Source organism: Dermacentor albipictus, chromosome 1 (genome assembly GCF_038994185.2).
Source record: "Dermacentor albipictus isolate Rhodes 1998 colony chromosome 1, USDA_Dalb.pri_finalv2, whole genome shotgun sequence".
In the NCBI taxonomy this organism is placed as follows: domain Eukaryota; kingdom Metazoa; phylum Arthropoda; class Arachnida; order Ixodida; family Ixodidae; genus Dermacentor; species Dermacentor albipictus.
The window spans coordinates 100,458,839-100,485,351 of record NC_091821.1 but is presented as its reverse complement, the minus strand read 5'-3'; the positions used below and the strand labels follow the sequence as shown (position 1 = coordinate 100,485,351).

General features: G+C 43.0%; 1 protein-coding gene across 5 annotated transcripts in view; it reads right to left on the bottom strand.

Moving 5' to 3' along the window:
• LOC135906173 (PH and SEC7 domain-containing protein-like) overlaps positions 1-26,513 on the bottom strand; it is a 380,272-nt gene that overhangs the window by 28,783 nt on the left and 324,976 nt on the right. For all 5 annotated transcript variants that reach the window (XM_065437428.2, XM_065437431.2, XM_065437433.2 and 2 more), the window contains 6 exons: positions 19,883-20,076; positions 11,517-11,575; positions 6,204-6,337; positions 5,429-5,525; positions 3,731-3,812; positions 2,076-2,146 (listed from right to left, as the gene is read on the bottom strand). In XM_065437428.2, the coding sequence (XP_065293500.1) occupies positions 2,076-2,146; positions 3,731-3,812; positions 5,429-5,525; positions 6,204-6,337; positions 11,517-11,575; positions 19,883-20,076 (637 nt within the window). The remainder of the gene's footprint in view (positions 1-2,075; positions 2,147-3,730; positions 3,813-5,428; positions 5,526-6,203; positions 6,338-11,516; positions 11,576-19,882; positions 20,077-26,513) is intronic.

Below are 26,513 nucleotides of genomic sequence, written 5' to 3'. Positions count from 1 at the left end.
AACATTTAATTTAAATTGGTGCTTTAGTCTAAGCGTATTCAAAAGAAGGACATTCTGCTATGTTTAAAAGGTGATGGGGATACTTCTTCCCTGTCTGGTTCTTTCTTGGGGTGGCCAGATGATAAAACTGTACTAATAAATGAATAGCCATTACAAGAGAAGTGCAGATAGACTGCACGATGTCTTCAAAAATGGCTCGAAACAAGTGAAGCATATCACTTCAACAATGCACCTCAAGATCTGTCCTTTTCTAATTAAATGCATGCTCTGCACTTGGAACAATTCAATCATGCTATGAAAACGGCTTAGTCTGTTCAAATGAGTAATAAACATGTCCACAGATTGTTCACTTGGCATCACAAACGAGGATGCAAAAAAAAAGCTAAAGCAAAAATACTTGTGAAGGTGGGAATACATCAAATTAACATCCCAGAGCATAACAAGCCAGAGAGAAAAAAAAACATTAAGAAAACACTTGGAAACTGGCTGCTGAAGTCTACAACGTAGTTAGAAAAATGAACAAGCACAAGTACCTTTATAATGAACAGAACTTGTCACACTGGTTCCTTGTCATTATTTCAAGCTCTCACAAACAACAAGTGGCATTCAAGCCCAAGTAAAATACTTTGTGAAAGGTGAACAATGCAGAAACTAAATGCTTTATGTTATTCATTTGTGGCCTGCACAGAAAACTGAGCTGCCTCTTACAAAGGCTGGCAAAGTCGAATTGTGCTGCTGAGTATTTGCCCTTATGCAGTAATCTCTCAACAGGCAAGAAGACATAAGTACTGAAATGTGCAGGGCTGTACTGCCCTTTCAGAAAAGGTATAGATCAAAGACAGATAAACAGATGACCTTCAACCTAAATATAACTATGACGTGTATAAGACCAGTATGTAGGGACCTGCTTTTTTTCCTTTAAATATCGACATGGAGGAAAGCAGTTCTTTCACAGTTACCTTCTGCACCATCTTAATCCATGGCCATGTTGTCTGCTGCTGGTGTTGCAGGCAGTTTCAAACCTGGCTGGAGGCAGTTCTTAAGGCTAGTTGACAGCCCACAACAATGTGCCTAGCGTGCTCTAACAGTGTTGCCAACTCAAACTCTTGAAGTGGTGTCTGATCCATATAAAATATAGCCAGTCCTGTCTCTTGAATTCCTAAAGCCGTCTAAGGTATCCCAGGCACCAACACTGCAAACAACACTGACAGATCCAACGAGGTGCACACCCCGTTGGTGTATGGTGAATTTGGCCCCCATATCCTTTTCTCAATGCAGTTTTGCCTTGAAGACGTCAGGCAGCACATCTTTGCTGTCAAAGTACTTGCTATAGTGGAAAAGGTTGTGCACAACTCTCCACAGGATGCCCAAGTCAATATCGCCCACCCTTTTGTTTGTCACACCTCAGTTGCCTCTTTTGAACTGGCTTTTCAGTGGCTGCACCCTGCCCATGACCTTAACCTTCTTCATCGACTTGCAACGCACTTGCTTGCCAATACACTTTAGTGCAAAAGCCTCTTTACAGATTGCATTGGAAAAGAGATGGTGGCTTGCCATGGCAGCAGGATGGGTACACAAAGTGAACAGTTTCACATAAGTAATACTCCATGGAGGCACAAAGTGGAGACTATGATCTCTTGCTTATTATAGATGATTCTACAGAAATGAACTATTAAGTTGCTGTTTAGTGTTTCTTACCTTTTCTACAAAATATTTAACCCAGATTTCAAATGGAAGGACGAATCTATCATGTTTGTGAGGGACTAAATTCTTAACTTTAATGAACTGTGTCATTGTTTACATTCTTGTCATAATTAAAATAAGCAATGAAGGATTTATTCATATGTTCAAACATCTACACGGTTAGCTACACTACAAGTCATCTGTACAGCAGGCGATGTCAAATGACAAAACTAAATCTCCCTGAGCAACTCCAGCTGCCACTGCACATCCCACTACTTTCGCTTGACTGCACAGAGAATGTGAGACGAACTTAGTGTTTGCCTACAATGCACCTTGAAGAGCCGGACAGCAAGGATTACTTGAATGTGAAACAAGTAGGATCGAATGCTCACCTTATGTAAATAGAGCACAAGATCACGTAGCGTTGCACAGAACATTTTCCATCCACGTTTTCCAAGAGGAGCTGAAATTGTCAATATTGCAGTCCTCAAAGTTATGAACAAAAATAGCCTGCTTGCCTAATGATATATGATATATATGATATATGCTTCATGATATAAGCAATTCATTCATGATTGTGAAACGTTGAAAGAAACAGCAAATAGATCTTACCAAAAAAGAGGCAATATAACGAACAGTGAGTGCAACACAATGGAAGAATTTTGACTAGGAAAATAAAAATGTAACATATTAAAGTTACAACACAAACTATAATTGTGTGATGCAGTTGTATCTGTAGGCTAAGAATAGTGATTCACGAACATGATGCATGCCTGCATGTGATCACCTGTGCATTTTCCAGGACCCGTATACTAAGAGAGGAGCACAATTTAATGCACCGAGGGACCAGATGTGAAAGCACGGTAAAGGTGTGTTTGTGCATTGAAGCCGTGACAATGTTCTTTATTGCAGTGGTCCAGGCCATTGCATCTAGGGTTGCTAGACAAACTTTCCTACAGAGCCATTTGAGCCATCAGCCTAATTCACCTTTTTGTTCAGCTGCGCTCTTGCTATCACAGATTCGTGCCCACTGCCATCAAAAGGTTGATAAAGCTCATTTCCGCAAAGCTTATTAGCCTGGCAGCAGCTGAGCTTGCTGTGATGCCTTCCTTACCGAGATGCCTTCCTTTCTGGCTATCTTCTTTAGCTTGCAGATTAGGCCGTGTACAAAGGAAGGCATCATGGGTGTATGTTCAGCACCAAACAAGGCATATTCAATGAGTGCACAAGTCAATAATGGCCAGAAAAGTAAGCAATGCACAAAAACCACAAGAAGAAGCACACTACTTGCAAGGCAGGGGTGATCAGGGTGATCTTTATCATGTGGCCGTCAATGTATCGGCCAAACAGGCAGGTGTATCAATGACAGGACAAGAGAGCATGCAGAATCTTTGGAAGGAATCTCTGCTGTGCATCTCGCTTTTTATCATTGCCAGCACCAGTGCACCGTTCAATTTCACGAAATCAAGGTTTTAGGAAAAATTAAGGACAAGCTCACACGCGAAATTTTAGAAGCGATGTTCATTGACAGAAGTGGGTAATTATGGATCAGCATACCATCGATACTACTAATAGCAAAAGAAAAGAGCTACGTGCACAAAGACGTTATTTCACCCTAAGAGACGGATAATATGCATGACAAAAGAAAAAAACAAGCAACAAAGAAGCATGGGTTGTCTTGTGCTATAAAAGTGCGGGAAATCAATAATAAACAATCAGTTGCTAGTCCAGCGTGTGTCGTCATCCCTTTATGTCCGTGTCAGTACATTCTGCTGGAAACCAATTCTGCTCTATGTGCGGCCAGCGTGCTTATATTTTCGTGATTTTGTTTATTTCGAAATATCGCTTATCTCAAAAGGTTTGAGCCTCCAGTTAACGCGGGTTTACTTAATAGGAGCTTGGTTACTAAAAGGTGCTTTATCAGGCTGTTAAATCCAAGGAAGAAAAAGTATTATATTTGTGCAAATACGGTACCCTTGTTATGTGGCTTATAAACAACTAAATGCTTCCAAGTGGTTAAGGACTTGCAACAATTTATTTAACTTACTCCTTTTTCCACCTGGATCTAAACAGCACTTGCGCATTACATAGCCCTTCTTGTATTCGGTGGCACAATTTGGATTGGGAACCTGGAACAGGGAAAGAAAATGATTGCTGGCCTTGTGAGCACAAACTGTACTGTTACCTTTATAATGTCAGCAACACCACAGTCAATCTACGCAAATAATAAAGTGTTTGCATACCACCCTTACACGAGACCGAAGGATAACTTACAACATGATACACAATAATAAAGCACAGTTCCCATACTTGCTCAACCAATCTTTTCTAAAATATACCAAGTTCTTAACATGCAGGAATATGCAATTTTCTTCCATCAAAATATAGTGACCATAGCCATAATTCGAACCTAAATTCTCGTGCTTAACAGCATGTCTTGAACAAAGAGTTTGCTATTGCGCTGGGAAACAAACAACCAACAACTGTAAGGTTTTAACACAAGTTTCTTAATGTGACATAAGATGTGTCCAGCAGCTAACATTCATATGATGCAACATTTAGCTTAATTAGTTGCATATCCATCCGGAAATATGAAATACATTTGTTCCCCATCTACTCCCCAGTCAATTCATTAAAACATTTTTTGGCTTCTTGCCTCACAAGGTCACCCCAAGAACATCCTCAAAATGGGCACAAATTTTGTTGCAAGTGAATGTCTGGTGGTTTCAACCAAGTTTGTGATGCAACAAAGCATGCATACAACAGGTACTGTCTGGATGTCATTACTGATTGTAAACCATTTGTCCTAGGCTGTTGTAAACATCAATGTTCGAACTTCATTGTTCACATTTCGTCTCCCAGTCTGGCTGTCACAGAAGTTGGTTTCTTCATGTAAGCAACAAATTTGAGCCTCTTTGCTGACTTGCATCTTTTAAAACATGCACCTTCAGCATCTTTCTGTGAGGTCGAGCAGACAACAAATCATGCATGCATTAAACAAGAACTTGCTCATTCAATTTATTTGATACAAAAAACAAGTACAAAATCTAATGCGATGTGGAGACAACAAATGGCATAAAAAAGGACACTGTGGTGATCTGCAAATAAATTAACATTTAAGTGATCACATATCAGCTCTGGCACTTAAATCACCACAGCAGCTGTAGACTATGCAACACAGCTTTTATTTACAAGCCAGAGGCATTTTAAACCCAGAATACAAGAAATAATAATGATGATGAGGATGAGCATGAGGACGATGACAATGAGGATGACGACAACGATTCTGCTGCTACATTACTTGTATAAAAAGAGATGTAGTCAGCCAACATGGAAGGAGTGCATAATGCCTTCGTGCCCCATCACTGTTTGCCTATAGCAACACACCGTTTTTATCACCTTGTGTGAACCACAAAGACATACTTTCTATATCATATCCCAACTAAGTTTGCTACAACTTGTCCTGGTCTTGAATGACTCTGTATCATCACAAAATTTGATATAATGTTTCTTTATGCCTGATTATATTGTAATTTAAACATGATTATGGCATCCATCTCAACAAAATTAATGCATTTATAAAGGCTACTGCATAGAAATCCATGTAAAGTCACATGTGCATGTGCAAGTACATGTGACTTCACATGGACATGTGAATGCATATGTGAGGGAAAAAAGTATGCACAGCCAGCATCTAGCCAAACAAAAATGGCATGCATAAACTGACAGTAAAAGGTGCTCATACTTCAAGGAAAGGATTGTGTCCAATAAATCCAGTTGGCCTGGCTTCTGATGAATTTGTGTGATTATCTTGTGCTGGTACTTCCTGTTCAGAGTCGTCACTGAAATAGAACAACCATTATGTGATGCACAAATTCAGTGTCAGCTAGAGCTGTGAATTCTTAAAGGCAGACAGAAAGAAAAGCATATCTTTTTCATACAAAGACAGCATACATACAAGTATACACGATCCACACTTCATTTTTACCAGGTCAAATTTTACAAGTTGCACTCCCCACCCCCCACCCCCCACCCCCCACCCCCATGCCCCTTCCTGGCAAACATAAGGATTAAAAGCCTTTCCAAACCAAGCAGTCATAAAAATATTTAATACACTCAATTTTTTATATGCACAATTCTTTTATGCACTAATTCAATTTCATTTCGATGGTTTCTTTAGTTATGCATAGCCAAACATCTAAGTAAACAAGACAGTGAGAGGTGTCAGAAGACTAAGTTCTACTAGACATTAAAAAAGTCTGATTGCTAGTAATCTGTGAATTTCTAGGCTCATTGCGCAATGATCATGGTGGCAAAGATAGAAACCAAGCAATATTGACTAAACACACAGAACAACTCTTCCTGAATGCACAAATGAGCAATGGTTTAAAACCTTCAGAAACTGAGGCATGTATCTACCCATTCTTCTTCAAAACCTTGTATACATGTACTTCACCAACCACTTGCTCGACTAAATTGTGGAATGCATCAAAAGCAAAAATCTACGAAGGTCACCGTACACAGCCCACTCAAGTGGCGACGTCTTGATGGACAGGTAGAGTGCCTTGAGCACTTCCTTGGGGAAGTTCTCACCCTCGTTCAGCTCAGCCAAATTCTCAATAAATTCGAGGCAGGTCATCTTGTGGCCAACATTCTGCACAAGGAGGACAGCAAGGGTCAAATACTAAAGTATGTGCCACACTATCACTACGTATATTGCTGGTAGACGATGCCCAGTAATTTTTACCTTCCACTTTTTAATGAAACAGACCAGCCAAAACAAGTCAGATGAATCAAAATTAGGAGTGCTCTCATGTTTCTACAAATGCAGAAATGGAGCACTGTGTTTGAACACAAAAGCAACTAGTTAAAGGAGCACTGAAACAAAATTTCAAACTTGTTATGCTTGTGTTCCTTTATTCCTCTGCATAAATAAGCACCTACGAGTAACATTTCGAGTTGTGCTTGCTGGTTGTTCATCACTACAGGGGAACAGCACAGGAACATAACAAAGTAACAGTAAGAGACAAAGCAAGGCACAAATGTACATCTTCTTTGTGCCTTGCTTTGTCATATTCCTACGCTGTTTTTGACCACATATGGTGGAAGCTGCAGGGAACACATTTAAATAATAAGTTTAAAGGCCATGTGCACAGCTAACATCAAACCATAACACCTTGAGACAATGACATCAACTAGATATGTTCTATGGTTCGTAGGCTCTCTCTGATGTTCTTCAAGGACTGCCGACGTGACTGATCAAGATGCTCCTGTGCAGACTCCAATGGTAGATACTACTGCTTCTCTGCCAGGCTCTATGCAGACTTGTTTCTGGATTCTGGCTTCTCACTCTCTCGCAGACACCCCCAGGAATAGAAATAAGTACCGTATAAACAAGAATATAGGTAGGTCCAGAATATAGGTCGGCCCCTGACCTTGACCGGGCCAGACGACGACTCACAATGTATAGACCACTGTATAAGACGAGGGACAACATTAGCTCGGTTTTTTTTTTTGGTTTTTTTTTTCCAGATGGGATAATACTGACTTATACTTTGATTTATATGGTATGCAAACAGACTGTCCTAACAAAGCATCTGTGTAGCACAATTCTGTTTCTCGATGCAAAGGATTTGCAACATAGCAAGCATGATGTTTCATTCATTTGCATACATGGGGCCCTAATGACAACTGTAGGTTGAGTTGATTTGCAACTGTGGATGTAAGAAATGCATTCCAGAGAGATAGGGCATATTGCTGGCTTTATTTTGCGACAACTTGCTCCAAGTAGTGGGGCACAGGCCGCTTTTACGAGCAGCCTATGTTACCGTGGTCCGTTTTAGCATAGGTGTAACACGTTTCCATAGCTGCCCAACTTTCCTGAGCCAAGTGGTAACCACCTCTTAAGTGAATGCCTACGTGCTGCCACTAACTGAATACTCCTGGCTAAAAAAGATGTATGGGGCAGGGAAAAAAAAAAAAAGAAGTATCAGGATGAGAAAATGTTTCAGAGAGATGTGTAAGGGGGAAGTGGTGGTCAATTCATGCACTGTTGTCTGCATTTGCTACTGCCTGCCAGACATGACCCCAAAGCCCATCATGTGAACTCACCTCACCTGCAAGTTCATACTGAGTCCATATGGGTCATGCTATTATCAGCTGTGAACACCACTTTGTGGTACTCGATTTGCTATAATAAATTTTGGTGCTTATTTTGAAGCAATGTCAGAAGTTATCACAATTAATGATGTCATCAAAAAGTATTCATTGTGCTGAAGCACTTGTGGCTGTGCACCCATGATTATTGGGTGACCAGTGACTCATCAAAGCATGCAAGTCCAGAAGCAAAATTTAACAGTACTCCTCTAAAGGCAAGCAAAATATACATATGTGCAATGTTGATATTCAACATTGTGCTAATGTGCATCTTTCTCCAAGCTCTACTATTGAACTACGGTAAAGGTACATGTTTTGAATTGCACATGTTGAAGGTACAAAGTGAGGAACACAAAGAGGAAGCACACAATAAACACAATGTGGATATTCCAAGGACCCTTATAGCTGCAAACCTCATGCATATACAGTAAACCTCCATTGATTTAACTCCAGTTATGTCAATCCTAACAGAGGGTCCCTGCCGGTGTCCATACATTTCTGCATGCAAACTCTTGGTCAACAGGGACACCCATGTCATGATCGGTTCACGTCACGCTCTCTGCTCTACTGTCCCGCATACTCTCCACACAACCAGTGGCTAGAAATTGCCTTTTGCCTATCACATAGTGAGGGCCTATTTCCCACGTACCTTCTTTTATGGTTTTTTTGACAAGGCTTCAAAATTTGCATGTGACACTCCCTGCTAGACTTTCTTTCCTTACTCCACAGTTCTCATGTAGGTTGGTGATGATTATAATTCGCCGCTACTATTATGAAAGCCAAATTAAGAGAGATGTTAAATTACATGCTAAGCTAATCAAATCAAATCAAACATTTATTTTTTTTCCAAAGCATGATTACAACAAGGATATGCAGAGAGGGTCCCAAGGTCACAAGAGCATACCGGGACCCTCAATTAGCAGAGAAATATAGAATTAACCAAGCCAACAGAAGAAACAATAAAAAAAAACAAGGTTTTTATATACATAAATCTGTTTTGTGATGGCATAAATATTTGATAGAGAAATACAAATTCGTACTAACACTGGAAATATGCATGGAAAGTTAACATGAACAGTACCAGTGCATCGTTATCACGTAAAAAAATTACAAAAGTAAATTAGAAAGAAGAAAGGAAAGAAAAAAAGAAGAGAGTAAACATAATAAATAAATCATAACAAAATTATTTATTTAAAAGATGGGTTTTTACTGTTTTTTTAAATGCTGTAAGAGACTATGTTTTGATGGGGTAGGGAAAAGAATTCCACATTTTAATAGCGCAGAATGATGCTGTCATTTTACCGTGATTAGTAAGAGTTTTAGACAGCAAGAAATTATTTTTCTGAGCAAAATGAGTAGGTTTAATATTCTTCAAGGAATCCAAGGAAATAAAATTGTGTGCGAGATCTTTATTAATCAGTCTGAAAAGTTAGTAATTAAGCTGAGAGTGAATAATTGAGTAGTTGTCAGCAATTTATTCTCCATGTTTATGATATTAATATTATCTCTACTAAAGTTACAAATAATGTGCAGAGCTTGGTTATGTATGTGCTGAACAGATTTTAAGTGGCACTGATATGTGTTGCCATAAGCAGCAATCCCGTAATTAATATGACTATGATTGAATGCATAATAAAGTGAAAGGAGTGCAGGAGTAGACAGACAAGATCTAGCTTTTACGAGTGCTTGTATACTGAAAGTTCCTTTAACTTGTGTAATATGTTTGTTAAATATTAGTTGTTGATTGAGGTAGATACCAAGAAATTATACACAGTCACCAGTAAAAATAAAGTGCGAGTCAAGAGACAATGTTTTGTTAACAAATTAACTGGAACGCCAATGCATTTCTCCACAAAGTTGACAATGGTAGTCTACTATGAGGGGAAGAAAAAACCACGAATTTAGTTTTGTTTGGATTTAAAATCAAGTGATTACTCATGTGACTGGCTTCTTCTCAGACAAACTGCAGTTCTCCTGCAGATGTGCATCATTTCCACGGCAATATTATGAATCTTGCAGCAACGATGAAGTTCATCCTTAAGTGTTTCCTTTCTCATTAAAGTGTCACTAGAATAATTAAAATTAATAAATATTTCTAAAATCAATGATTGGTTCCTTTCCTTTAACTCTACATAGGGTACCCCCCTGAAATCTTTCCCAGAATAAAAGAATATTTCATGCATATAGCAATTGTTCATACATGTATGCCACAACACCATTTGTGAAAGTTTGAGCATAGCTTCTCAAAACAGCAAATTGTAGACATAACAGCTTTCCATAGTTATGAAAACTTGTTGACAGCTAATTCCTTAATGGAGGTTGTACCACACTATACTGAGGCAAGTCCTCCTTCCTGAAGCTTTTGGGTTAATTGCACTTCGCAGTACTTTTACATAATATTTTATTCAATTTTCAAAAATGAATTTTGATGACTTTAGTAATGTTTTTAAGATGTTAGCCGTGTTGTAATACCTAAATGCAAAAAAAACTATTATAAATTAGTCAGAATTTTTTTACTACAAGTTATTTAATTGGCTTTTTCTGAGCAACTTCCTGCAAGCCTATAAGCAGAGTTATACCAGGGGCTTTTAGACTATACATAATTTTTAGAAAGTGGATGTGAGAGATAGCGAAATTCTAAACCTTCAACTGGATTGCTTGAAGAGGTGGACTTTACTTGCACAAACAATCTAAATGCACATCTGACTAATTAACTAAATTGTACTAATTAAGTTTTTACCAACTACTTTACGGCAGATAGCACAATCTACGAGTTGTAGCCAGTAAGTTTGCAGGGCACATCCACTAAAGAATTTTCGGGATGGCACTGGTTTCGAGATATGCGTTGTCAAACTTGCAGTAAATATGTACAATTCCACTTACTTTTGAAAGTAAACATTCTTCTATGCAATGAAGCACAAAAATAACTGGAAGGCCAATGTATTTCATCAAACACTTTAAGAATTAATATAGCTAAACTAGTGTGATCCTAAGTAATTGTGCCTAGTGAAAACACCTTGCAAACTCACTGGTGAGTATTTGTAAATTGCTATGTGTCATAAAAAAATTTGTTAATAACATAATTCATAAAAAAAATGAATCAGTTGATTATGCATGTTTACTTTTCATAGCAAGCAATGTCCACCTCTTCGAGTATTCGAGCTCAAAGGCTAGAATTGTGCCATCTGCCATAGATTTCTTAAAATTTTGTATCTCTGAAAAAGATAAACACCCAATATATTGCATACGCTGCACATGCCAAGAAAATCATGCTTCTTGGAAAGAAACACTTTGAAAACTTCTGTGGTGCCATGAAACATGTGCCTCTGATGCTCAAGAAAAGATGCTGTGCCAAAGACAGACAAGGATGAGAGCGTATAGACACAGACAAGCACTTGCCCATGTCGATATCCTCTCATCCTTGTCTGTTTTTGGTGTAGCATCTTTTCAAAAGCATAATGAACCAACTAGCCCAAGTTTTATTTTGCCTCTAATGCTAGTCTTGTTGACAAAATTGAGCTAAAGTTCTGCAAATTCTATATGACAAGAAAAGAAATATGAGACAGCAAATGAGAAACATGCAAAATATGCACACTAACAATAGAAGGGGTCAGCACCAGATGGAAATAGCGGTAAAAAAGAAATTGTGAAAACAATGAATTATTTGCAATACTCACCTCACTATGAAGGTCAGTGTTCAAGAGCATTAGTGCGCATGTGAGTGTGTGCACAGCATCTGCAAAGGACACCTGGCAATTAGTAAAAGCAAATAATGCTACGGAGATCATGACTTCAAGTTATAGCCCTCTAAGCATGGCTGAATTCGGTTAGACAGGTGAATGGAAACTTCAAAACTAAGACACGAATCAACTAATGGCATACTTAAACCAAACATTACTCACTTATATTTTATTCAATAAGCACTTAATTACTTGCTTACTTACATATTAAGACCCTATATATGCTCACAATCTTTGCCAGAAATTAAAGCTTCGGAATGCATGCTGTCCTTGTTCTTCATTTCCAAAGCCTTTGATGCATTTCACAAGGGGCAAGTTAAAGCTTTTTGTACCTAAGCATATGAAATTATGTTATGAAATGATGCGAGATGGAAAAATTAAGACGTCTTCAGTTTTGATTATATTAATTACTCAAATCTCGCGCTCAAGTATACCACATTGGAAAAGTAAGCCATTCTATTACCAGTGTGTTAAAAGTGAAAAACATGCAAATATGGATTTGCTGAAGTCCAAGTGTTTGCCGACGCGCTGCCTTTTGACAATGTTCTCAAAATTTTCTTTTTACATTGAAATGTGCACTTAATAGTGCAATTTGGATATTGTGCAATACAGTCAATTATGGCTATGTGGATATATAAACTTATTGTCTATATCAAACAGTCGTAACATCATCTTGAATATTCCATGCAAGAGTATAGTGCCGTACCACGCGTGTATTCACCTCTGATACACTGCCACATTCGATATATCAAAAGCTGCGCCGCATCCCTCTGCAAACACGCTTTTCCAAACAGGTGAGTGATCACTTCTCGTGCCACTGGACATACAGATAAACCTCGATATAATGAAACTATCGATACAACGAAGCATTTAACTTTTCATAACCTCTTGTCCACAGAACATCATGTATTTAGAAGCTCAATATAACGAAGTGTGTTTGTATGCTATTTCAATAAAATGAAATTTCACTTCCACCGCAAAGGAATGCCAAGACAATAAATGGAAACTTCCATGGGTGCAGATGGTCAAATGATTAAATTACATGTGGCTGCTTACAAACACACCTCTCAAATCGAGCGCAGCACAACAAGCGCGACTGCCAAAGTGGAGCCGCATCCTGTTCCTTATAAAGTCCAAGCGCGATAAGATCCTATCGTGCCCCGCGCACTTTGTATTTTAGGTACCAATGGAACTGTGCAAGTGTGAGAAAAGAAAGTGCGCGTTGTTGCAAGAGGCTGCAATTCATTATTGGCAAGAGTAAATCACCAGGCTGCTTCACAAATGCAAAAGCCTCCCGAACAGAGAGGCGTTCCATAAAAGCATGGATGACAATAGATCTTTTATCTTTCTTTCGCTGACTGGTTCCGGGCATGGGATGCCAAACCGAATGTGTTTACTACGCCGGGTTCGTCTTTTTGTAGACCAAGGGTTTCCACGAGCGGGCAAGACAAATCCAACCCCAATCCAAACTTTGACTGATTTTTACATTACAGTTTGGATGGAACAAAACCAGTGCACACCACATCCGCACTTCGGCAAAGAAAGACCGTCGCGGTAGCGGCACACAAGATTCATCGCTGTGCGACTCGTGGGTCCGCAGTGAATGCGTTTCACTCATGCACGCAGGGTTACACATGAGTAGGAATGAACTCCGATGTTCTGCACGCTGAAAGTCACTTTCAAATCTAACAGTGCCTGCCTAGATCAACTCGTTGCCGACGTATGCTGATCGGTTGTAAACGCCGTATTTCAACAGACATGTGAGGCATGTTCACACGTGATTTGCGGTAGAAGTCTGCTGGCGGCGGCTTGGCGCATATCTATACAGGCTAGTTCGTTTCCGCGCTATGTCCCTTTCTACTTTCTCCTAAAAATAAAAACTTGCAGTTTAGCATGAAAGGTGAAATACTGATTACGATAGTAAATTATTAGACAGCTATACGAAGTAAGGTTCGTAGTTTTATCAGCCGTATAAATTGCAGAAAACATTCGCTTACAAACTAGATTAACAAGCATGGTGGCACGCACGCACAGGTAAACAAGAACAGATCTCACTTGATTATCGCTGACACTCTCTTCAGAATGCTGGTGTAATGAAGAGCAGCAGCAGCGGCGACCGATCGCTGCGTGCTGCTTCTAGCTTCAACGTGCCTCCGAAATTTCATATCACAGCCTCCAACACTAGGCACGCGAAAACACAGCGCACACGAAACCACGAGCCATCTTGGCTGGAGTGATCTTTGTACCCACCGCTGATTACCCAAGAGAGGGCGAGTGTGGCTAGGGCTAGAGCGTGGGTAAGGCCTTAGTATTCCTGCTCCTGCAGGGAGAAGAGTTGGGCATAACTTTTCTGGCGCCGCTCGCACCTCTATTCGCCGAGCGCTATCACGTGGTGCAAAATGACATCAAATGTTCAACTGTGCCGCTGCGAAGCCAACTATGCGGGCGCGCTGCCGACCCGTTTCCGTCAGTGCCATCAACATTTGCAATCAGCAGACCGTCAAGCACGCATTGTATTAATCGGCTCCAGGTTGCAGGTACGGTATTCGACGATATTAAGTTGAGCACTTTTGTGAAGTGATACGAAACACATCTTGACACTTTTATTCCAGTATGACGGGGTGCAGCACACCAATTAAACTGCACAAACCGCACGGAAGATGGCAAATGGATGGAAAGACATGCGCTTGAGACCGGTATGGTTACTGCGTATGGGCCGAGACCAGCCGGCTCCTAAAGGCACTAGGATATGCCAGGTGTGTTCGCCTTGTTTACAGACGTGAGTTTGGCTTGTTTACACTAAAGCAGCATTTATTTTAAGTAACACTCCTGTACACGCTGAAATGCGTGCACCTGGCATGAAAGGTTGTTCACTTGTATGATTTTGGTGTATATGTGCACAACACAAGACACAGGACAGTCGCGCTGCACATATGCGGCCAAGAATGTTAACTTACCAACTCACCGAATTCGCTATGTTGCTTGTACGATTGTTCTGACTATGCAGGTCTAGAACAGTGTGTTCGAAACAGAGTAAATAGTAGCAGATAAAATTTGCCCGCTGCACTCATTTTTTTTCTGCTCTCTTCTTTTTTAAAAATTTTTTGTCAGCGTTCTGATTTTTCCTGCAACGTTGATCGATGTACTAGTGTTCATTGTTTTGTAGTATGCGAAAACATTGTGCGGGTCCTGCTTATGAGACAGCTGTGATAGTTTCAGCATTCACTGCATGCAATATCTTGCTTGTTCAATCGGCCTTAGTCGACATGAGGATGTAAAATTATTTTTGTATGTTTAATAGGTGTTGTGTTAAGTATAAACCCCATGCAAGCAATCTTGCACGTGACAGCGACAAGCGATGCGATGGAGATGGCTGTCGTGTTCGCTCGTCGCCTACAAGTCGTACCCCATGCGAGCGACGACTTCGAGCGACGTCTCCCCAGTGTTGCCCGTATGAGGGCAGCAATATAGGCGCTGAAACTAGCGTGATGCGTGCTTTATTAACTTAAGTTGATGTGTTTTACTGTAAAAAGCAGCATAAAATATTTCTGAAGGTCTTGCAGTAGGTTCTTATCCTTGCACGTATAAAAATTAAATTGTTTGCTCGTTCCGTGCGACAATCGGAAGTACTTGAGTTATGTACATCCAGTTCCGGCTTCGCGCTATTGGCTAGGCGCTCATAGCACTTCTGGGCGATGAGTGACGAATTCTAGATTTGCAGAACCAAGCGAGTGCGCGACAGGACCGAGCGTTCTGTTCACGTGACGGCCCAATCCGTCGCTCGAAGCCGTTGCTCGTTGCTGTCACACACAAAATCGCGATCATGGGGTTTAGCCTTTATAGTAAATTAACCTGAGTAGTATGAAGAGAGAAAGAAAAATGTGTTGTCATATTACAGACTGCAATGTGTGAATAATTACTTGGCATGTCTGCCATGTTATGTGATTAGTGGAATAAAAATAACCTGTTGTTACTCTTAATAGCTTGTTGCTTTTTGAATTCTGCCACCCAAGGCTCCAAGAACCAGCACTCTTCCCCGGCTGCCACCAGCCATAGCGCACCCATTGCCTAGTACGAAATAAATTTGATCTAGAAGCTCCTGCATCTAGAATCTTTTTTCACTTGCAGATTTGATGCTACAAAGCAGCTGTTTAGTTTGCGGTATGAGTGAATCTTAAAAATAAGCTTTGCATAAAATGTATGCATAAGAACATTTGGAATGCGTTAAAATCTACATGTCTGCACCGCATATACCGAAAACATGCAGCTGCTGTGAACGACGGTTATTGATGTATGACGGTCACGGTTAATGGTCACTGACATAACTGCAGGCATGATAGTTCTCTTGGCGACGATCATTATTCGTCTGGTTTCGGCAGCCAAAATGCACTCACATAATTGTTTACCATACGTGTGTGAAGTTTTCTTTAAACACCCTTTAAAACATTTTTGCCATCCGGCCTCGGCGAGAAAATTTCATATGCATGCTGAGAAACATTGGACCGCTTTTTGTTGCAAGGTAATGCGCGTTTGCATGTAAACTTTTGAGCTCTTCAAGTCACGGGCGCAGTCTGGATTTTATATCGGAGGATCGAGGGGGGAGGGGGGGGGGGAGGGGGTCCTGCACCCTATATGTATGTTCATGCAAATGTTTGTATATGTGTGTGTATATATGTTCATACAAAATAAAAACTTCGGGGGGTTGGCACCCTATCTCCCCCTCCGGCTACACCAATGGTTCGAGCATAGCCTGTATTAAAAAGTGTCATTTTGCTCAGCGCTTGCGAACAATTGCCGCATGTAGCTCGCGACCAGCAGACAAAAAGCAAATATAACACCGCGCGGCATTTGTCTGCTTCGCGCGCTAGGAGTGGCTTCACTGCAGAGCTGGAATATAAAGCGGACCTATGCGCAATTCTGCTCCCTGCGGGAGCATATACAGGAACACTATCCTACTGCTAGGCTATTCGCGCATTGAGGCACCCCGTGGCAGATATGCGGCCGTCAGCCGCGCCATGCGCATCCGCGCCCGGTCTACAAGAGGAGACGCGCTAATCTGTAAGGCCCCTTAACTTCGCAAAGTAGCGCCAGGCATTGAAGAATGCCGCCTCTTCCTCGCGCGCTCTGGACGAGGCCGCGTCGCTATTGGCCTAATAGCATCGCGTGGGCCCTCGCACCGTGCTTCAGCGCCATTTTCGCTCGAGAAGAGTCTACTATAAGTGGCGAGGAGCGCATGTTGGCGCGTTCCTAGGCTCGAGCGGTTTAGGCGGCGCCACGGTCGAGGAGGAAGCGTGAAAGAGGCGATACGAGGAGGAATGAAGGCGGAGGAGGAGAGTGTCGCTACTTTACGAAGTTTAAGGGGCTTTGCTAATATGCCGCCTCCATTGTGCGCAAGAAGACGGCAAGCATCAAGCCGCCATCCTTCAATGCTCATTCTCGCAACGCTTTGCCTCGCACCTAAAGCATACAGTTCACGAGAGGGATCTTATCGCACTTGCACTTGATACGGTACCTCACAGCGACGTCGACGGCGGAAATTCGCCTGAAGTGTCGATATAATTGTTATCTCAATAAAACGCGCAACAAGCACTTCGACGTGCGCGTGGCGCACTGCGGTCTCGCGGCCGGGCGATGTGGGCTTTTAGGGCTAACGTTGCGATACACGAATGATGCCAACCACTCGCAGTGATTTGCATCACTCGCATGCAAAAATTAAGTGAACTCTTCTGTGTTCGACACGGCCTTGGAGAAATAAAGCAGTAAATCTCGTTTTTCGCGATCTCATTTATACTATATCCGAGATGTGCGTAGTTTTCAAATAAGCTTCAGACATGCATAATTTATATTTTGAATTATCGACTTAGCTAACTATTTCGCGATCCCTTTCGAGTTCGATATAGCCGGGGTCGACTGTACTTCAAGTTTAACAATTAATGCAGCACAATGGAAGTATTTTTCTGTGCCATGTAGATGTCAGAAAAGAAGAAAAAAATGCTGTGGTCACTATACAAGTCGGCGTTCGGATCTGGGGCCCTATAACGTAAGATTATTCCAATATGTGTTTATTCCAATCTCTTGACGTCGAATTTGTGTAACCGCCGACGCAAGCTTCGGGCGGTGAACCGCAGGGTTGTCTAAACAGACCAATAAAATGCTCTCCTCGTTTATAGGCGGTCACTTTTGTTCGCTTTAAAAACGAATAACATTGCCTACACTGAGCGGCTTGTCTTATCTAATTGGCTGATAAGAGGCGAGAGGCACGCTCAAGTGGAGAGGGATTCGATGGGGCCGAGCCAGTGCACTGAACATTGATAACCGCATGAAGAGGGTGGTGCCGGCGTCTGCGATAGGTCAGTTTCCCCTTACTTAGCTTGCGGTGGCTGGTCGAAAATGGCGGCGACATGCAACGGAAGGTTAAGAATACCGCTAAAAACGATCCTCCGCAAAAAAAAACTTGGCTGAGCGAGGTCGTATAAATATGCCGAAAGTGCGTTAAGACGTTACACAGCCACGCAAAAAGTTTTATTGTACGCAATGAACCCATGTTCTCCAGCAGGTGCGAGTAGTCAGTGCCTGAGCAATCTGCGGCAGCCATCTTTTATTCCTTTCGGAGCGGGGCAGCCTGCGGCTATTCAGAGCAAGAAATTCAGTTTTGTTCGGCATATTATTGCATCTTTTAATTAATATTAATATTAATGCATCTAACCGCGTCCCTTTGACGCGATTAGTTTTCGCGGTTTTTTTGACGTCACGTGACAGGCAGGCGCAGTGGGTGCAGCCCGAAAACTTTTAACCAATAGGCGATGGCTAATGGTGAAAGGCGTCGAACCAGAAATTACTATTTTTCTTTTGTTCAGTCCAATCATGCATAATCAGAGTGTACACGTCATATCAGATGGGGTGCTATCGTGGTCTGCGTGACGTCGCGTGACTGGCAGGCGAAGTGGGGGTGGCTCAAAAAAGTTTTTGACCAATCGCGGAGGGCTGATTGCAGAACTGTAAAAGCAAAGTTTGCAATAGCTTTACGTGATAGCGCCCCTGCAACACAATGTGGATGCGCAGTGAACACAGATTTGACACATATATTTCATGTTGCGCAATACCCACGCTGTAGTTGTGGCTGAAATGAATTTTATGTAATCACTTGCCTAAGGGAAGTTATTAAAAAGTTTATTTCTTAAATTCTCTTTTCAAATATAGCACTTTTCCAATTAGCTGAACACAGTCAACCTGCACATCTAGATGTCCTGAACGATGTTGAATTGCTTGGTTAGTCCTCCCATAGGTACAATGTGAAAAATCCTGAACTGTACTTTTTTTTTGCTAAACAGAACTTTCATGGTGACTACCGACATCAGCGAGTGTGAAATACAGCAACTGAAAACTGCTATATACAGTTTCTGAAGTATCTCGGACTGATGACATGCAGTTGAGGGCGAAACATTAACAATTGAGAAGAAAGCAGGTATTTGTTTCAAGCGCTGCGAGAGAAGTTACTGGCATACTGCCAGGGGAGCAAGGGGTGAGATAATATAGAAATATGAAGAAGGAGTCATCTTGCTATCGGTAAATGAGTAAGTAAACATAGCTTGGATATTAACAAAAAAGAAATGTAGTTAAATCACGCCACATAGGCCCTCTTCCAGTTACTGTGCACAAGGTAGTGCCATTTTCCTCAAGTAGTTTTCTTGGTCCATATGTTTGAGCACCAAAAGGCTATACCAGGTATAAATGCAGATAGTAAAGTAAATGTAGATAGTAAAAAATACCTCTACAAAAGGGTATTTTTCGTGTACTTTCTCCTCACCACTGTGGGGGAAACCCACGATATATTAACAATAAGAAGCGACAGCTACCCCATGCGTCGTGACAGCGTGCACTGCCAATCGAGCGTACTGCAATTTACTACCTTGGGGAAGTAGTCGATTGTTCACGCATAGCGGCTACTGTTGAGACTGTCATAAAATGACACTTCGGACAAATTGGCGATAGGCTAAAAAGAAAATATGGCAACATAAAAGTTACAGAAAAATATACAAACAATTTCCTTCCTTTACATTAAGCGCAATACACCAATCTGCCAAACGCATATGTCTGAAAATGCCTCTGCCGGAATACGGCCATCGACAGGCCGCATGCGCAAGCTTTAGTGGCTACAGTCCACGGCCACTTTCGAAAGCGGGCGTGGCCGGCTATAGTGGAGCGGCTTAAACCAACACCCTGGTTTTGGTTGCCGGCGCCGAGGCACGTACGTCCGGTCTCCCACCATTGCATCACGAAATTTTTGGAGGAGGGCGGCGTACCTTGAGACTTGAAGGCGCCAGGGTTGCAATCGAGGTAGCGCTTGGAGAAGTGGACCAGGACACGCTCGCGCTCCTGAGTTTCGCCGATGAGGCAGAACCGGTGCAGGAACATTCGAAGCGCCGCGTCCAGGGGCCGTCCAGTGAAGTCGAAGAAGCGCAGGTACTCCTCCGCCACCACCCGCGCGAACTCGTTGCTGCGGAAAAACAACGGGCGTCAATGCGCACACCCCCGCACGCAGATGGCCTCGCACATGCAACTCCAACACTCCTCCTCTTTTCGAGTCCCCGCTCCCAGCGCCGAGGCGTCCACGCACTGCCCACACTACACAAGCGCAAGCAAAATTTCAAAACCCGACACGAAAGCTAATAAACACACCACAGTTGCACTCTCACTTTTTTGATAGCCGAAACGAGTGAGCTGTTGGGGCAGTCAGGAACACCGTGAAGCACCGATCGTGATCCATTTTATCGCAAGGCTGATATTCTACCGTCAGACAAACGTAAGACGGTGGCCGGTGAGCAGGCGTCCGAAAAGCACATGAAGCGGCGCCGCGATCCCAGCTGCCGCTCCAGATGAGCCGGTCGGGGAAGAGAGTTTGCCGCCGCCTAGCCGACAGCTCAAGACTTGGGAACAAAAGTTGTTCGGCACCCGAGGTAAGATGGTAATGGTAAAACGGGCTATGAAACGTGACGATGCGTGGCGTGTTGGAAGGAGCGCAGTTGAAGAACGCGAGTCTTACAGTCGATAAAAACACGACGACGACGAATGTATGCTAAAGGTAGGCAGACTACCCCTCACGCCCGAGTCGTCAGATTTAACGAAACTTACTTACAGGGGAGTCGATGGGCTTTGCTCACTTCACTACCTCCATGTCCATTGTGCGGTCAGCCAATTTTCATATTAGCGAGGAGCATGCTGGTGCAATAGAAAAGTTCCGCCCCGCAGAAGTTTGCCGTAATTCAAGTAGCCGATAACAACAAGCGTTTGTTTAATAACGAGGCACGACTGTGTAATACTCTGCACGCGCCGGAGTCCTGCACAAGCTCAATGCCATGTGCCAACAATGCCGGCTCAACAAACAATGTAGTCAAGGGCTGGTTCCATTGTCTGAATTGGCTTCGCCAGTTACTATGGGTGACAATTCAACACGGCAGCGCCCGGGCCAGCTGTTCGCAATTTCTACGCGACGCCCAGCACCTCAGCAATCGAGTTATAACTGAAACCACTCGCGCTTTCCAAAACGAATCACCAAGCGTCATCAATAAAGTTTCAAATTACAAACTCTATATAAGAACAATTGGAAAGCAAGAACCCCGAACACATACGCGCATGTGGTCTGTTTCTTATCTTTAAGCCACTGTATGTCGATGATGACAATGACGATGAAAACAAATTAAGCTTTATTTGATTTATTTGTTATTTTGTCACGGCGAAATGAAACATGCGGCATGCTGCACGACGCACGGACCCGTCTGGAGGCTTTGCATACGCAAAACTATATTATGTGTACCCAGAGTGCTAGAATAAAACTCGGGAAGATAGAACAAGGTTTATCGCGCAAGGCTATTTAACAATCCGCAGCGTCAGAGGACCCGCAGAGGAAGCCCGCGCACGCGCTCTTATCTGTTGCGGAGAGTTCTCCCACACTTTTTTTTTATGCACATCGAAGAACATGCACGGATGAACAACAGACATTGGCCGCCAACAGACCCCGCGGCACTGAGCGAGAGGAGAAAACGAAGAAAACTGCTCGAACACATCCCAGACTCCAGGCGAAACAAAATGCAGACCATGTGCATTCTGCGCTGCACCAAGAAACAAAACGTCAGGGACACGTTCTCCCTTACGCCGGGAATTTATTTATTCACTTATTTATTCTCCTTGCCGCGTTGTTCCTCTTCATTCGGCGGCAACCACGCGATCACAAATAAACCGTGAGCTGTTCCTGCTTTCTCTGAACTTTTATACCTTAGTTCGCAGAACGCCTGTATGCTCAGCCCATATCGAATCCCTTCTATAACGGCTACACGCCATAATATTCGCGAAAGTGGCGCTCAGCTGTTGAGAAGGGTGTCCGAGCATTCTCAGGGAGGCGCGATAACAGAAAACGTAAACGAGAAACAACCACGCATTAACTTTTATTTTCGCATGGGAAATTACGAAACACTGCACTGAACTTGTCAGACAGCCGCAGCTTTCCTTGGTCGTTAAGGAAAGGTTAGTGACTGCGACGAGCATATACAGCGCGCGTTCCACAGGTATGTGTTACACACGGCCCTTTTAAAACGGAAGTTCTATACAGGCGTGCACTCTCCTCCGCATGCACGTCAGAAAGCGAAGTACAAGTGGTAGATTATAACGCAAAAAAAAAGGAGAACCCTTGCTAAACGTACCTGATATCCTTTACAAATGACTTATTCTCAGCCACCGATATTTCATACTTAATAGACTGCATTTTTATTGATTTTAATAAGGCATTTGATTCTGTTTGTCACAGCTTACTACATCTTAAATTAACGAGGAGAGGGGGTTAACCGTGGGTCCCGATTTTTATTATTCATATTATAAGAAGCCAACAAACACTGACACCAAGGACAACATAGGGGAAATTACTTGTGCTTAATAAATGAAATGAAGAAATGATAAATAAATGGAAATTAAAGTGGATGAAAAAACAACTTGCCGCAGGTGGGAACCGAACCCACAACCTTCGCATTTCGCGAAGGTTGTGGGTTTCGCCAAGGTATGTGAGTGGTGGCGCTGGCTAACACTCCCAGGGTAGGACACATAAATACCCAAGAAAGTGGATGGGAAAACAGCCCCGCGGTAGCTCAATCGGTAGAGCATCGCACGTAGAACGTAGAGCATCGCAATCAGATCGTAGTTTTGCCATGTAAAACACCATTTCTTAAAATTAGAAATCGCTCAGCACGTTTCACCCTTACAAACTATTCCCGCAGTGCCGGTGTCACCGAAATAAAATCGAATCTTTCATTACGTCCGCGTGCCTCACGCCTTTGCCTGTTTCATAAAAGCGAAGTTTCGCCCGAAAGGCGAAGCAGAGATTGCGACATAAAAGTATTACACAGCAACACGCAGTAAGGCGAGTAGTTTTATGAGTTGTACAAACTGCTGTAAACACCCGCTTACGGACTAAATTGATAAGCACGGTGTCACGAGCGCACAGGCAGACATGAACACACCTCAATCGATGGCCGCGGGCACACACTGCCAGAACGCTGGCGTGATGAAGAGCGGCAGCAGCGGCAAGCGAATCCCCCTGCGCCGCTGCACCATCTTTATTGGCTTACCCTCGCATGCTTTCCCTCGCACCTACAGCAGACGGCGCGCCGCCGCGATCATATTGCACATGGACTTGATACGGAACAGCACGGCGACGCCTGGAGTGTCCATACGATTGGCATCGCAATAAAATAATCGCTGTCATCAGTGCTTCCACATTCATTCAACCATCATGCACATCCTCCCACAACAACGACAGGCATGCCAAACAGTCGCACTAAGCTGTATTCAAGCTATTTTCGTCCCCAAAACTAGCGTCCACTGGAATCACATTCCCCCATGCATCGCTTACGAAACCAACATCACTGCGTTCAAAATCGCTACCTGAACTTACCTTTATTGACCTGATCGCGTAGTTTGTATCATTTTTATTTAATTTTGATGTATGTATTATGCGTGACATACGATACTTTACATGTGCGATATGATTACGTGTGTTTATACAGAGTATCCCAGCTAACTTTAGCCAGAGTTTACAAATATGCGAATGCCACATAGCTGGACAGAACCAAAGTAATGTTGGCTGCAGTCGCTTGGAGATACGCAAATAATTTTTTAGATTAATAGATTAAACTATTTAGGTTAACAGATTAGACTTCATTAAAATGACAAAATAAGCGGATACTCTGGAGGTCGTTGCGGGCTCTTGCATCGATAACTGCTTACTTCACGAAACTACTGCCCACACAATGACGTCCTCGACATGGTATGCGCGGGAAATTCGAGTAATAATGCCTTGCGCTGACTTGATCGGATTATGAATAACCCATCATTATACGCAACGCGTATTACAGTGGCTAGATTTAGCCAATGTGATGCAAATGCAGGTAGATGTTTTCGGAGCACTCTTCCAGAGACTAGGCTAAAACTGAATTGCTCTGCGGACACGGGAGCTCAGTTACCAAGACCCGCATTCATAAAGATATCCTCGCGCTAGAACCCTCCGTAATACATTATGCCAGCCAGTCGTCGGACATATTAGCGAAGGCGGCCGGCCATTGGGAAAAAACTCTTGCGAAAGGAAAGATTTGTGAATATGTCCCAGACTCTCGGTAGTTGCTTGAACAAAAGCCGAGGGAAAAAAAAAGAAGAAACGGTTAACCCGTTGCCCTTAAGCAAAACACCGCTGCTTGCAACACAAGCTTACCGTATCAGAAACGCCGCAAGGAAACAGAAAGTGGAGTCGTATTTGTAATGGCTCTTCACCTTCAATTTTATTTCCTATTCATCATATGTCGCGAAGAGTGACCGATCGATAACAGCGGCGTGCGAGCCATTGTGGCGAAGGGTCGGCTAAATGAATGGATCGGGAAAAGCGTCGTTACGAGATCCGGGCCTTGACTTTGTAGCGATTCTTTTCCCGGCTCATTCTTTCACCCTTTGGCTCGCAGAACCACGCCGACGCGTTATCACCGTGATAAACCACTCGACGCTACTGTTGCGACAGGAGTTATACAAGGGGGAATCAGAAAATCCTTGTCCCTATTTTTTTTTTTAGCCAAATTACGGCTGTTGTTGAAGATGGCGGTTGCACGTCACACGTCCACGGCCTACGAGCAACGAAATGTGTTTCGTTTTCTGTGGAGCCAGGAACGAAAGTCCATCAAAATCCATAGGAAAATGCAGGCCACATATGGGGAAATGTGTCTCGCTTTGAGAAGTGCCAGGCGGTGGTGGTGTGGGCTCGCAAAAGGTCGTGAAGACTTGCATGACAATGAACGTTCGGGATGGCCGCGTGCGTCGCTGACTGAGGACAACATTCCCCCCATTTCTGGATCACCCACCATACAGCCCGGACCTCGCCCCTAGTGATTTCCACGTTTTCGGTACACTGAAGAAGTTCCCGCAAGGGCAGCTATTCACGTGCAACGATGAAGCCAAGACAGCAGTCCGACGGTGGTTCCAGTCAGCCGAACTAATAATAATAATAATAATAATAATAATAATAATAATAATAATAATAATAATAATAATAATAATAATAATAATTTGCTTTTTCCTTGTCTATCAAGCAGTCAAGTGTTCAGAGAGAGCAGAATCACGCTGCACTGTCTGTCCCCACAACCATTTTTTTCATTTCCAAAAGGATTATGTCGGCCAGTGTAAAACGGAGGAATTCTCGACGGTCGCAGCCTCTGAAAGGTACCGGAGGATGACTTGTGAATGAGCATGCCTTTTCAGGGGAAGGCTATATAGGAACAGTAAGATGGCAGTCATTTCGGGAGATGAAGGGCACGTTGCGACCATATAACGCCGTATTATAATCTAAAGCGGTAGTACTCGTCGTAGGCAGGACACGTGTGAACTTTGCTACGTTTTCAATCATACTCACTTCAACACAATGCTAACAAACTCACAGCCCAGGAACAGAAAATATTTCTCCGCAGGAACGTCTCGGTCGCGATAGTGAGGGTGTTCTGTGCGCGTGGCAGCAACGTTCCTTTAAAGGCCAACTACAATAAAATTTTCTTTTTGCTAAATTTGTTATTGCAAAAGAAATCTTGAAAGCCGCAGGGCTAGTATCTGCATACTTTCTTTAGCAGCCTTAAAGGGGCCCTGCAGCGCGCCATGGAAATCTTGTTGAACGGAACCAATGAAATCTCCTCGATGCAGCGATTTCGTGTACTTGATAGACAGGACGGACAGGACGTGACATCAAAGAGTGGCGCTACGCTCATTGGCTTAAAAAAAAGTAATGTGCGATTTACGTTCTCACGATATTGCGAGCACTGCGATAAAAAAATTGGCAGAGGCTTAGCCATGGCTAAGCCTAATGGATTGCGAAAGCAATCTTCTGTTCAGGTTGTAGAGTTCCACACTGCTCATCGAACGTGTAGATGCAGTCTCGTCGCCATTTAAAGCATCCATAAGGCGAACGATCAGGTTTCGCCAAAGTTGCGTCAGCAGTGAGAGCATGCATGATACTTGTAGATGCACCCAGATTAAGAGATGTTGAACGCATTCGCCTGGCTGCATAATATGCACACCGTTTAGCTAAACGTTGTTCCCGCTCTTCATCTGTTTATTCCGCACGCCGCCGCTTCTTAGCTGCAGCACATCATTGCAGCTACAGCTTATGCACATCATCCGACATACCGTGGAGGATTCGCTGGGACGACTGCGACGAGCCGAGTTAGGGGGCCGCTTTTCCACAGCTGGCATGACGTCACGTAGAGCGAGCGCCTCCCCCACGGCAACGGCGCGTGGAGGATTCGCTGGGACCACGGAGGAAGGAAACTAAGGAGAGGCCCTGACGTCACTCTTTGTGAAGCTAAATAGAAGCCGGAAGTTGGCGTTGCTCCGCCTATCGGGCCAGCTCTCCTCTCT